Source organism: Momordica charantia, assembly GCF_013281855.1.
Source record: "Momordica charantia cultivar OHB3-1 chromosome 7 unlocalized genomic scaffold, Mcharantia_2.0 BLBB01000007.1, whole genome shotgun sequence".
NCBI classification, from domain to species: Eukaryota; Viridiplantae; Streptophyta; class Magnoliopsida; order Cucurbitales; family Cucurbitaceae; genus Momordica; species Momordica charantia.
In genome coordinates, this window is record NW_028275165.1 from 11,347,473 (window position 1) to 11,360,742 (window position 13,270).

Genomic DNA, 13,270 nt, shown 5'->3' on the forward strand with positions numbered 1-13,270 from the left:
ATTTGTTGAAGGAAATAATTTCGTGTTGTGAGTTTATTTGAGCTTTCGTGATTTTCATGTATTTAACGGACGAAATTAATTAACCAGTTAAATGGCTGAGATCTTGACAAGTGACATATAAGGAAAATTCAGAAATTAAAGAATTAGAAAATTCTCCAACGGTCAGATTTTGGAAGCCCACTCGCGTCTTGAAAAGTTCTTTGTCCCTTTGTTTGAAATTACAAATTGGCCCACTACTTATTGCAGTTGGCAACCATTTACTCTCTCCTAGGTACACACACGTGGCTTCTTTTTAGTAGCTGATTTTTAGATAACTTTTAAATTATTATTTATTAATAATTTCAAATTTTCAAATATTTGACACCAACGGCACTAACGGCTCTTTCCTCTTCTTCCTCTATTTAATCTCGAAAAAGTGCTAAACAAAAATTAGAGAAAAGCTATGAGAATTTGATGCATGAGCTGGACATTCTTTTGAGGTATTTTGAATATTTTTTCTTGAGTTTCGACGTAGTCTTGAGACTTTTTAATTAGCCTAATTGAGAGCCTTTAATTTTTGTGAGGTTTCGTCTTCTTATCTAATTTTCTTTAGAGAGTTTTATTGTGTGAATATCTTTTTTTCATACTCAGTTGCGATCATTTATTAGCACGATAAAAAGAACGTAGCATAGGCTTTGATTTTGTCCCATAAAAAATGTGGAGCTTAGTTTTAGATCCCGTAAAAAAGCGATTTGTATGGTTTGGTCTGGATTCTTTTAAGATTGGATTTGCGATCTTGAACCTGTAAAAGGATCATATTTAGTAGAAATCTCGCAAAGGAGTGCTCCAAGAGTGGAGTAGGCCGAAGGTTAGCCGAAGTGCTGTAAATATGCTCGAATTGAATGGTTGATTTTAGTTAGAGAAAAATTATTGCAATCATCTTGAATATTTATGATTTATGATTGTTTGTTTGTTTTTTTTTTTATACAACATGGGGGAGGTGGGGGATTAAACTCAAAATCTTGTGGTTGAAGATATATGTCAATTACCGTTGAGCTATGCACTTTGACATTTATGATTATCTTTGATTATTTAATGCATGAATTAAATTTATAGTATTCTCATTGCTATAAATTATGCATTAATTGTTTTGGCATAAAAAGTATAATTAGTTATTTGATTTTAGCTAGGTTGAAATCGAAAAAATTTAGGACATTGATCTTCAGCCCTATTGACACTCCTTTATGTAGTGTTTCCATATTGATCCAAAAAATTGGTTGTTTTCCTCTACTTTGAAAATTTTATATCCAATATTCTGCTGAAAATTATTTTTAAAATTTTTAAATTATCATTGAAAATTATTTTTGAATTTTTTAGAAGTTTAATTGTTAGAGCATTATGACAAACTTTTTGGTGAATGAAATTGATGGGTCAATCTCCTTCTAAACCTCCTTTCTTTGATGACTCAAATTATACATATTGGAAAGCTCGAATGAAAATCTATTTACAATCTATTGACTATAATTTATGGTTAATTGTTGCTAAAGGTCCTTTATATTCCCATGAAAAAAATAAATGATGTTTTTGTGCCTAAATTAGAAGAGGAGTATGATGAAAATGAAATGAAAAAGTATTATTTTAATGTTAAAGCTAACAATAATTTATATTGTGCTTTAAGTAAAAATGAATTCAATAGAATATTTATGTTTGTTTCCGCTAAAGAAATTTCGAAAATTCTTGAAGTTACTCATGAAGGAACAAATCCAATTAAAGAGTCTAAAATTAGAATCATGTTCATAATTATGAATTATTTGAGATTGATGCTAAGAAGTTAATTATCAATATGTTTAGTCGATTTACTAACATTATATATGCCTTGAAGTGTCTTGATAAAGATTATACAATGAAAATGTTACGAAAATTCTTAGGTCTCTACCTAATAATTGGGAAGCAAAAGTAGTGGAAATCCAAGAAACGAAGGATATCACCAAACTTTTATTGGAAGATCTTATTGGCTTACTCATGATTCATGAGATCACTGTAAAGGAGCACTTAGAAGACGTGTCCAATAAGAAGAAAGACATTTCTTTGAAGTCCACATCCACCGAAGTGGAGTTTGATGATGAGTTTGAGTTCAACGAGGAAGAACTTGTCTATCTCAATAGGAAATTCAAAAATCATTTTGAAAAGAAGCATTTCACAAGGAGAAGCTCTAATCAAAAGTCAAAAGGAGAAAAGAGGCAAGTGAAGTACAATTGTCCTCTATTTAAGTCTTCTTCAAAGAAATAAAAAAGAAAAGGCTTTTAGACTTACTTTTTTTTTTGGCACATGCTTAGACATAGGATGACTACCATGAGAGTAGCACCCTAGATGAAGAAATTGCAAATATATACTTAATGACCTTTTGAACTGGGGAAGTGGACATAGAGTGTAAATCTTGAAAAAGCCCCCTATGTGCATAATAATGTTTTGCCTCATTTTTGTTAAGCATTTTCTAGTGTGCATAATAATGTTTGGCCTAATATCGTGCCTAAAGCAAATGTATCAAAGTATAAATCTAAATTTTTGCGTATTTATCATAATTGTAGAGTTAGGTCATATTAGACCAAATTGATATAAATTGAAAAATGCTCATAATTATTATAAAAGAATAAATATCTCTGTTAGAGCAAACTTTTTTTTTATGCTTAAAAGAAAATTTTCTTATGTGAAAAAAATGTGCATAATTTCTTGTAAAAGAAAAATTCCCGCATAATATCTATTGTTCTATTGGTGTGTATAGAAAAAATCCATATTTTATAATATTTTAATTCCATTTATTTAAGAAATTTCCAAGATTCTCAAGAGAAGATATTTCTTTTATTAAAAATACGATATTTCTTATAAGTTATCTAGACTTTAGGTTCTCCCTCTATAAATAGAAGGAAAATATTCATAATTGATGGGAGTACAAAACTCTATTCTTTCCTATGATTCACATAAATCTCCAATTCTAACTTAAGCATGTGTAATCCTTTTTACTTTGCAGCTTTCGTCGATCCCTTTTCTTCTAGAAGATTTGTGCGAATTTGGTAATCTTAATATGCCAAATTTATGCATTAACAATTGGTATCATCTGTAACAATTTCTGCATCAAATTTCTATAGCCTTCGTCATCAAGCTTCCTTGTTGATATCAAATTCATTTTAAAACTTGGTATGTATCTAACACCATACAAAACTAGTTTGATCCTCCAGTCAGTCTTCGGATGAACATCCCCAATGTTGGATCGGTATGGCAACCCTAGAGGGGGGTGAATAGGGTTTAATTAACAAAATATAAACTTTTTAATAAATGAGCCCAATTTAAACAAAAATAATATTGTTTACAAAAAACTTGATAACTTCTAATCCACAGATTTAAAATTATGGATTTTGGGCCTCCTGGAAAGCTAACTAAGGGATCTTTCGAATGACATAAATTTCACTCAATTTGGACTTTGGAGTAAAAATTTATCGATTTTTGAAGTCAGCTCTTGGTTTTGTGGTATCTGTAGGTTTCTCTCAAATTCAAGGGTTCGAAGAAAAATTGATAACTTTGGCTATAGGGCATGAGGTGTGGGCGTGTCAGGTGTGGACGACCATGTGCACGGCTGGGCTGCATGCGGAGCGGCATGAATGTTGGAGGGCGCGGCATGGGCGAGCGGCGGGAGATGCGCGATGTGGGCGAGCGGCAAGGGGCACGCGACATGGGCAATTGGAGGGTGTGCACAATAGAGGTAGCATGCGGGCGAGCCTTGGAGTGAGCGAGCTGCTTGCATGCATGCATGTTCGAGGCGTTGGTGCTCGTGCTGGGCATGGCGCTTGCGATTGGGGGCGTACAAGCTCTTGCGTCTTCAGATGGGCATTGTGAGGTTTGCGCTTGGCTGGAGGAGGCACGCGACAGGTTGTGAGGCTTGATGACGGGCACAATGTGGGGCACGCGCTGAGCGTGTGTAAACACGGACGCACGCACGGGGCTATGCGATGGTGCAAGCGTGAACGCGCTGGGCGTTGGTGCACACGGAGGTTGGCAGCAGGGCATTTGTGCGCGACCATCGTTGTTGGCACTTGTAAGCCTGCATGATGTATCTTATTGTGAGTTTTGTGCAATGTTGATGGCCTTGACTGTGCGGTGATTCTCTCATCTTAATATAATGTGGTCTAAAGTCTCACAGCGAATTATGATCATATCAAATTTAATTAGTCATTCACCTTAGTCATGCTATTGCTGTTCGTTTCCTCACAACTAAGGGAAAATTAGGTCAAGTATACACTGTTCTCGCTGATTGACATCTCACAATAACAAAAAGATAAGTAAAAAGCTTTTAATTGGATTGTGGTAACTATTTCAAACCTAAAATAATAAAATAAGAATTCAACACACAATAGAAGTTAAAATGAAACTCCTGAAGCATTCAACACAGATAATGTGTGAAAAGACGGGAAACGAATTGGAATGTAAATCGAGGGAGATTTCACTCTCATGCTCTCACCCAATGCTTGGTAAGCTAAAGTAACCCAAAATAACCAAATGCCCAGACCGTCACAGCTCTCTCTCGAGATACCCAAAGATGCTTTCACCCCTCTCCCATTGTAATCAAAACAAAAAATAAAAATTAGTCTATATGCGCAATAAAGTGAGTCTCATCTCTGAGTACTCACTATCCTACTTAAAGAAAGGAATCTACAGCTAATAGAAGCATTCACACTCAACAAATACTCTCCCGAGCCTCAAGCAAGTAAGCACACACTAAATTGGTTGGCCAAACGGACTGAGTGTGATAAAAAATAATAAATGCACTTCTATTAAATCAGCCATTAAAGGTCTAAAGCATAGCAAACATTAAAGCTACAACGAGCTCATCCCCTCCGAAGGTGGGGTTTAATTCATGACGTAAAAGAAAGAAATGAAAAAGAAGAAGAAAATCCTCATTTCAGAAGTAGACAGTAGAGAGATGAGAGTTTCCTCAATGGCAGCAAGTGGGCCACGAGAAAAACAGTTACTCTTTGTAGAGATGAGAATGACGCTATTGTAGCTATAGTGACAAAGGTTGCTATCCCAATATATATCTTACTCATCTCTTCGAGTAGAGACCCATGCTATTCTGGAAGTAGTCCAATTAGTCATTCACCTTAATCTGAATAAGCTAGTGTTCAAATCTAATTCTCTTACAGTAATCAAGATGATCTTGGGCGAGAGTAAAAACATCGGCGAGGGCGGTACTTGGATTTAGGATACTCAGCGAGCTATCATCTCTTGATTGGAATTTATAAATAGAATTATTTTTAATAAAAATGAAAAGCCATAACTTCTTATGAAATGATGTATGTTTTGTAAAGGACATAATAACCTTAGCGCTAAGAGGTAACATCGGTGAATGAATATGTCCTTTAATAAAAAAACATAACTTTACATTAAAAAAAACATGACTATTTGAATGACTACAAATAGTGGCTCTTTTAAGTTTTGAAACACAAAAATATTCCATCAAAATTCTCTTATGTTTTCCTCATTACTTAAAGTTCGTTGAGCACTGTGCATGTAGTGCTGCATTCACAGGTTGGTTATCCGTTCTATCCTAGAAGACAATTGTTCGTGAAGCCTTGATCACCATAGAAAGAACAAAATTCAAAATTTTCTTTAGAAAACAATGTTACTATTGGGATATAATAATAATAATAATAATAATAATATATAATAATGCTTCTAACCCTTCGAGTTTGGGGGATTTCTGGCCTCTTTCTTTCTGTACTGTGCTTTATAAATGTATCATGAAAATTCTAGCTAATCGTTTGATGATTTGGCTCCCTAGTTTTATTAGCCTGAACCAGTCTGTGTTCGTGCCAGGGCGTCGTATGGTGGATAATATTCTGTTGTGTCACAACTTTGTGGGTGGTTATCATCTGAATAAGGGTGTTCCTCGGTATGTGCTAATGGTAGATCTCCACAAGGCTTATCTGTTCATTAGGATTTTTCTCTTCCAGCCTGATTTATGAATTGGATTCGGGCTTGTATTACTTCCCCCATGTTTTTTTGTCTCTTTGAATGGTGTGCTTAAAGCATACTTTCTACGGTGTCGAGGGTTCAGTCAAGGCGATCCTCTTTCCCTGTATCTTTTTGTTATGGCCATCTAGGTGTTGTCTTAGATGCTGAATAGGCCTTCAATGGGGTTCTGGTTTTATTCAAAGTGTGATCATGTTTGTCTGACACACTTATGTTTTGCAGATGACTTGATGATTTTCTCGCACGAGGATTTCGATTCTTTTATCTTTGTAAAATATGCTTTGGCCTCGTTCGGTGATTTGGTAGGTCTCGTTGCAAATACTCGAAAGAGCTCGTTTTTCGAGGCTCCTGATGTTGAGGTGGAGCAGTTGGCTGTCTTCATAGGTTTTTCGGTAGGGTCGCTTCCTGTGTGCTTCTAGGGGTTCCGCTTCTTCCGAGCAGGTTATCTCATCGCTTTCGTCACCCTTTGCTTTAGCGGATTGTGATATGATCATATTTAGGCAAGAGATCCAAGAATCAACCTACGTTAGTGAAGAGGAAGATAAAGATGGGAAGCTCCCTAAAAGGAGGATGGAATTCAAAGACGATCCAAGAAAAATGCTACGATCGGATAACAAGCCGACCGCACGAACATTGACTACACGGCTCACCCTGCCATCACGGGCTAACCTCGCAAGGCGACGCCCTCCGGTGCACAACATCGCCTCCTGCCGCGCTAACCTCATAGCGCGTGCTGCCCGTGCCCGCACGCCTTTCCCTGCTACCAGCGCCCTGTGCACGCCCCTTACCACTAGCCCCTATTGTGCCACCACATGCCCCTGGCTTGCTAACTTCGCAAGCGCGCCCCCTGCCGCTCGCCCATACTGCATGCCCCCTGTCTCTCGCTCAAGTCGTGCCACTCGTACGCTCCTTATCACTTGTCCACGCACGTCTCATAATGCAAGCGTCCCCCAGCGCCCTTCGCACGCCTCACCTATGACCACGCGCGTGCAAGCCCAGCTGCCTACCCTTTGTGCGTGCCACACCACAAGCCCCATGGGCTCCCACCTGATGATAACGTGATTATCTTTATGGATCATTTCTTTTACATTATTTTTAGCAAACTTTCTCAATTTTAGGCAACTTTTCGATTTCACGAATTAACATTTTTTATTTTTATTATTTAAAATTTTGTTATTTCCTTGTAATTGTGACAGTTTTCTCTTCCTTTGCCCTATGCAAACCCCTCCACCCCCCCCCCCCCTCAATATTTAGGATCTCATATTTTACCCCTGTGCCTTGATCTCGGGCGGTAAGATCCTCCGTCTTTTTTTTAATATATTTACCTTTACAAAAAAAAAAACAATAATGTGCTTTATTTGAAAATTTGTAAAATGTAGTGCAACATCTTATTATTTTAGTGTATATATATATATATATATATAATCTACATTATTAACATATATTTACAATGTACGATTGCCCAATATTGATGTTTGGGGAAGGGAATACCCTGAACACGTGGAGGACCCCTATTGGTTCTCCAAGATGGCTCATGAGTCATGCCCAGCTCGGATAGCCGAGATCGCCACCACTAATGTCGACAAATGCTAAGTATGAGGGCCGAGGTGAACCTGGCCCAGGTCCGACCTACCGGGGAGCTTGGTAGGGGCCGATGTGAGCAACTGTCTGCGGCGTGATTATCGGGCGTAACCGTCGGTCCCGAGATTACCGGGTGTAACCGACGGTCCCAAGATTACCGAATGTAACCGTCGCGAGATTAGCGGGACTACCACCCATAAGTAGAGGGCCTCACTCCCCGATCAGGTACGATGATTTCTGGCCTCGAACTAAACTGGGAATCCGACCTATACTGACTTGATCGTCGGAGTGCTCACCTTTTTGTGCAGGTCCGCCCAAGCGTTCAGGTCGGTCCGGAGGCCGAGTTCGAGCTGCAATCTGGAACACACTGTTGTGCATATCCTTGCATAAACATTTGACAAGAAATGTATAACGAAATGATGCTAGTTGCAAGCGCAGGGTCCCGATCTGAAAATCGAGTGGTGCGCGTGGACGTACGCGAGCAAAGGGGTTCCCACCTCGGCCCAGCCGAGGAGGAACGTCCCGAAGACAACGAGAGCGAGGGGTACACTCGCCAGAGGGGAGACCTCCGTGAGCATCTCAACAGAAAGAGAGGCTCGTCTCTCTGAAAAGGGCAGTCACCATCCCGCTCACACAGGAGCTCCAACCAGCAGGCTGAATCCTCTCACAATCCCGCAGGGATAATCACGAGGGAGGAGTTCGACCAGTTGAGGGGGGAGCTCGATGCTCAGGTGGAGGCCTTAAAGGCCAAATGTGAGCAGAAAGACGATTCACTGAACGATGGCGACTTGGGAGAATCGCCTTTCACCTCGGACTTTTTGGAAGCACCAATCCATCCGAAGTTCAAAGCTCCTACCGTGAAACCTTATGATGGGACGAAGGACCCCAAGGACTATGTTGAGGTCTTTGAAGGCCTCATGGACTTCCAAGCGGCATCAGACGCAATCAAATGTCGCGCCTTTCAGATCGCGCTTACTGGCAGCGCGCGATTGTGGTATCGGAGACTGCTAGCCAGGTCGATCTCGACCTACTCTCAGCTGAGAAGGGAGTTCCTCGCCCAGTTCTCTTCTCGGCACTATGATAAAAAGACAGCGACCCATCTCGCCACCATCAGGCAGAAGGAGGGTGAGACGCTGCGGGAGTATGTCACCAGATTCCAGGAGGAGCAGTTGAAGGTTGCACACTGCTCCGATGACTCGGCCATGTGCTATTTCCTCACCGGTCTAGCCGACGAAGCCCTCACGGTGAAACTTGGAGAGGAGGCCCCGGCTACCTTCGCCGAGGTACTTCAGAAGGCGAAGAAAGTCATCAATGGACAGGAGCTTCTCCGAACCAAAACCGGCCGACCGGAGCGAAAGATCGGCCGGGGCAGAAGTGGGAAAGATGTAGAAAGGGCAGATCCCAAGTCCAAGGACAAGGGATCCTTTTCCAGCGGCCGAGCTGAGTATCGAAGGGCGGAGAATGGACCTACCAGGAGCCGACCTTACGAGCGCTTCACCCCGACCACAATTCCAATTTCCGAGATCCTAACGAACATTGAGGAGTCTGGAATGGAAAAGCTACTCAAGCGTCCTGAGAAACTTCGGGGAGCCCCGGAGAGGCGCAGCAAGGACAAGTATTGCCGCTTCCATCGGGAGCACGGCCACAACACGTCGGATTGTTGGGAGTTGAAGCGCCAAATTGAGGATCTAATTCAAGACGACTACTTCAAGAAGTTTGTGGGAAAGCCCAGGACCAGCTCAGCAGAGAAAAAGGAAGAGCGAAAGCGTTCAAGGACGCCACCCCGACGCACCGACCGACCTGCGGTCATCAATACCATTTTTGGAGGACCAAGCGGGGGTCAGTCCGGACATAAAAGAAAGGAGTTAGCCCGTGCAGCTAGGCGCGAGGTGTGCATCATCAGGGAGCAGGGGCCGACTTGCCCAATCACCTTCGACGGTGCAGACTTGGAGGAGGTCCACCTGCCCCACAATGATGCACTTGTGGTTGCTCCCTTGATTGATCATGTGGTGGTCAGGAGAGTGCTGGTAGACGGGGGTGCATCCGCTAACATCCTGTCCTTACCGACCTACCTCGCCTTGGGATGGACGAGGTCGCAATTGAAGAGGAGCCCGACACCCCTGGTTGGGTTCTCTGGAGAATCGGTCATCCCAGAGGGTTGCATTGACTTGCCGGTCACGCTGGGGCAGGACCAAACTCGGGTCACTCAAATGGCCGAGTTCGTGGTAATTGACGGTAGATCGGCCTATAACGCCTGATTACGCTTGTTTACATGCGTAAAAAGAAGGTTTTAGATGCTGTTTTTACTATGTTTCAGCTTTGTTTCGGATTTTTCTCGATCGTTTGAGTTCCAATTCATGCAAAATTCATATACTATGGTTTGTCGATGGCTTATATTGTATTTATGACATTTTAGGACCATTTGGGAGTGCAAATTAATCAAAACAAGCAAAAAGACGAAAAAGTTACATGGGAGGCGCCAGGCGCCTGGGATGCCTGCAGAAAAACTGGTTTTCTTCCAACTTTGCACTTAATGAAACGCGTCTTCCCATGCATTTTGGTGGTTCCAACCGATGCATACGTGTAGAAGAAGTGTTCCACTATCAGTTTGAGCACGATTTAGTCAGTCAAAGGAGTTGGAAATGGGTGATTCACCATCGTTTTAGGACCTACCTAACCAATTCTGCACAGCTATAAATTCCAGCAACTTCTCCACCAAAATCATCAAGCCTTGCTTCCTTCTCTTGATCATTTTTAGTGTTTCTTTGTTGCTTTCTAAGTACTTTTGAGTTGCTTTCATTAGTTGCTTTTGGTTTTTAAATCCCGAGTACTTTACATTCTTTTATTGAGCTTTGTTTTGTTTCCATTTGTACTTAGTTATTTTCTACTTATTCAAATATATAAAAATCTAGCACTTTGCTTATCTTCTCTTTGCCTTTACTTTATTTTTTAGTTAAGAGAGTTGTGTTTTTGGAGGAAAGAGCACGTGACACTCTCCCTTGCTTGAAAGAGAAGGGCGAAGCTCTCAATCCCGATAAAAACTCTCCGTTAGTTAACTTTTGTTTTTCACACATGCATTCCACATTCAACCATTTTACTTGCTGTATTTTCTTCAATATGTCTTTCTAAATTCCCGTCTCTAGCCCGGTTATGGATAGTTAGCCTTTTCTGTCTAAAAAGGGTTGCTAAGAAGTAGTGTTTTTGCTTTCCATTCATTGCTCAACATGTTTTCCCAAAAAGTTAGGATTTAGAGAAGGCCACTGTAAGTCTTAACAAGTCAATACTGAAAAGGTTGCTTATTTGCATTGTTGAGTGGTTAAACCAAGGAGAGGAGCGCCTTAGACATAAGGGTTCCGCTTAAGTAGCCTAGACATAGGACCTTAACCCGAGGTTGCGACTATTTCCATCCTAAAACTAAGATATATCTCATAATAGACATATTAGGGAATGTCTTAGGACTTTGAACTTGCTTAGACATAAGTAAAGTGAGAAGCGTAGTCGTTAGTTTCTAAAGTAAAATGCATATTATCCTTAGCATGTCCTTGATTCTTTGGTGGCTAACTTGAAGTAAATCGGGCTAGGTTTTATCATTATAAGTCCAAATCCCAAATCCAAACCATTATTTGTGACCACTTCCCATTTTACAAGAATCACTCATTCCAACATTCACTATTCTTTAAAACTTTAGAGTTTGGAAATTGTTTAGAAGTCCTTGAGGATCGATACTTGGATACTCCATCCATTTTATATTACTCTGACAGGTGTGCGCTTGCATCTATATAATTGTTACCACGCTTAGCGCGTGCGTTCAGCATAAACACCCAGTCAAGTTTTTGGCGCCGTTGCCGGGGACTTTAGTTTTAAAATTATTTTCAAATTCTTTTAGTTTTTATTTTTGTGGATTGTTGTTGGGTGTAATTTCCATCCACCGTTTTTGTTCTATATTTTGGTCGTTTATCTCACAAGGGTACGTTAAAGTGCATGAGCACAAGATCTTTTCTTCTACCCCTTGACCCTGAGATTGAGCGGACCCTTCGAAAAACTCGAAAGGAGCAAAGACTTCGAAAACAACTAGAAAAGCAAAAAGAGAGACAAGGTGAAATCAGTCCTGAAAGTGAGGTAGAGAGTACGAGCACATCAATGGCAGATATTCCACCTCGTGATCCGGTTGATCCACCTGCTGTTAACGGTAATATGAGGGATCATGCAAGAAATGATGAATTCAACCATATCCAGATGGCGGACAATAGAGACGTGGCAATGCGATAATATGCCGCCACGGCTTTTCAGAACTTTGATTCAGGGATAGTCAACCCTATTCCAGCCCACGCAAACTTTGAGCTTAAACCAATGATGTTCCAAACGTTGCAGACAATTGGACATTTTGGAGGGCAGGAACATGAGGATCCACATGATCATCTGAAATCATTCATTCAAATTGCAAATGCATTTCGATTACCTGGTATAACAGACGATGCTCTGAGACTAACACTTTTTCCATTTTCTTTGAAGGACCAAGCTAGAGCATGGCTCAATGCATTTCCACCGGGATCCATCACCACATGGGGGTCGTTAGTGGAGAAGTTCTTAACAAAATTCTTCCCACCTACTCGCCACGCTGATATCAGAGAGGAGATCATCTCCTTTAGACAATATGATCGTGAACCTGTTCACGAGGCGTGGGAGAGATTTAAAGAACTAATCAGGAAATGTCCGAACCATGGCTTGCCGGCATGCATCCAGATAGAACATTTCTTTAGAGGTTTAGATCATCCTACTAAGATGATGCTAAACAATGCTGCCAACGGAGCCTTTACAAAGAAGACATTCAACGAGATAGTTGACATCCTAAATGACTTAGCTTCACATAACGAACTATGGTGTTCGCAAAGATCTAGGGCAGCACCAAAGAAGCAAGATCCAGCTGGAGTTTTGGCTCTGGACATTGCGACCTCGATTTAAAAAGAGATGGTTACAATGAACCAGAGGCTGAAAGAAATGGCATTGGGAATAAAAAATCCATTAGCCACGCCGATACAACCTGTGCAGTCGGATTATTGCACTCCTGCCCCTGTTTGCCAAGTCAACGATCTCATTTGTTCATTTTGCAGTGAAAACCATATTTATGATAATTGTCCACATAACCCTGCTTCTGTTTTTTATGTAGGACATGGGAACAATAGGAACTTTAACCCATATTCGAACACCTACAACCCAGGTTGGAGGCACCACCCTAATTTCTCATGGGGAGGACAAGGAGGTTCGAGCGGTTTTAATTAAGGGCAGAGCCAACAGAACAAGCAGCCCTATGTTCCACCTACACAGCAATACATCCCACCACCGCAACAGCAGTACAATCAGAGAACACAGACTCCACCAGTTCACAATAACAACTCAAATCTTGAGAATATGATGAAGGAGTACATGGCTCGAACCGACGCAGTGATACAATCCCAAGCGGCATCAATGAGGAATTTCGAGACCCAATTGGGACAGCTCGCCAATGAATTGAAGAATAGACCACAAGGTTCTTTTCCAGGCCATACTGAATTACCAAAACGAGAAGGGAAAGAACAGTGCAAAGCTGTCACCCTCAGGAGTGGACTGGCATATGATGGACCAACAATGCCAACAACAGATGTACAGATTCCGTCCACTGAACCAATTGTAAAGATACCAGAAAATC

At 41.0% G+C, this 13,270-nt stretch overlaps 1 protein-coding gene and 1 non-coding gene across 2 annotated transcripts; one reads left to right on the top strand and one right to left on the bottom strand.

The window, feature by feature from the left end:
• The first annotated feature begins 372 nt into the window (after positions 1–372).
• LOC111025706 (uncharacterized) lies at positions 373–4,215 on the top strand. The gene is made up of 3 exons (XM_088126384.1): positions 373–479; positions 1,908–2,219; positions 3,515–4,215. The coding sequence occupies exons 1-3, from the start codon at positions 454–456 to the stop codon at positions 3,570–3,572; spliced, it is 396 nt and encodes a 131-aa protein (XP_087982510.1). The 5' UTR covers positions 373–453; the 3' UTR covers positions 3,573–4,215.
• A 7,989-nt stretch (positions 4,216–12,204) lies between these two features.
• LOC148210347 (small nucleolar RNA R71) lies at positions 12,205–12,311 on the bottom strand. Its single transcript, XR_015792508.1, has one exon. It is a non-coding gene; the product is annotated as a small nucleolar RNA R71 (small nucleolar RNA).
• Positions 12,312–13,270: the final 959 nt, after the last annotated feature.

What these genes read in the sequence shown, in the direction of transcription:
- LOC111025706 (XM_088126384.1), top strand. Translation starts at nt 454, where the DNA reads ATGCATGAGCTGGACATTCTTTTGAG. An exon ending in GAGCTGGACATTCTTTTGAG is followed by an intron (nt 480 to 1,907) that starts GTATTTTGAATA and finishes GAAAATTCTTAG; the next exon opens with GTCTCTACCTAATAATTGGG. An exon ending in AAGTCAAAAGGAGAAAAGAG is followed by an intron (nt 2,220 to 3,514) that starts GCAAGTGAAGTA and finishes TGGTATCTGTAG; the next exon opens with GTTTCTCTCAAATTCAAGGG.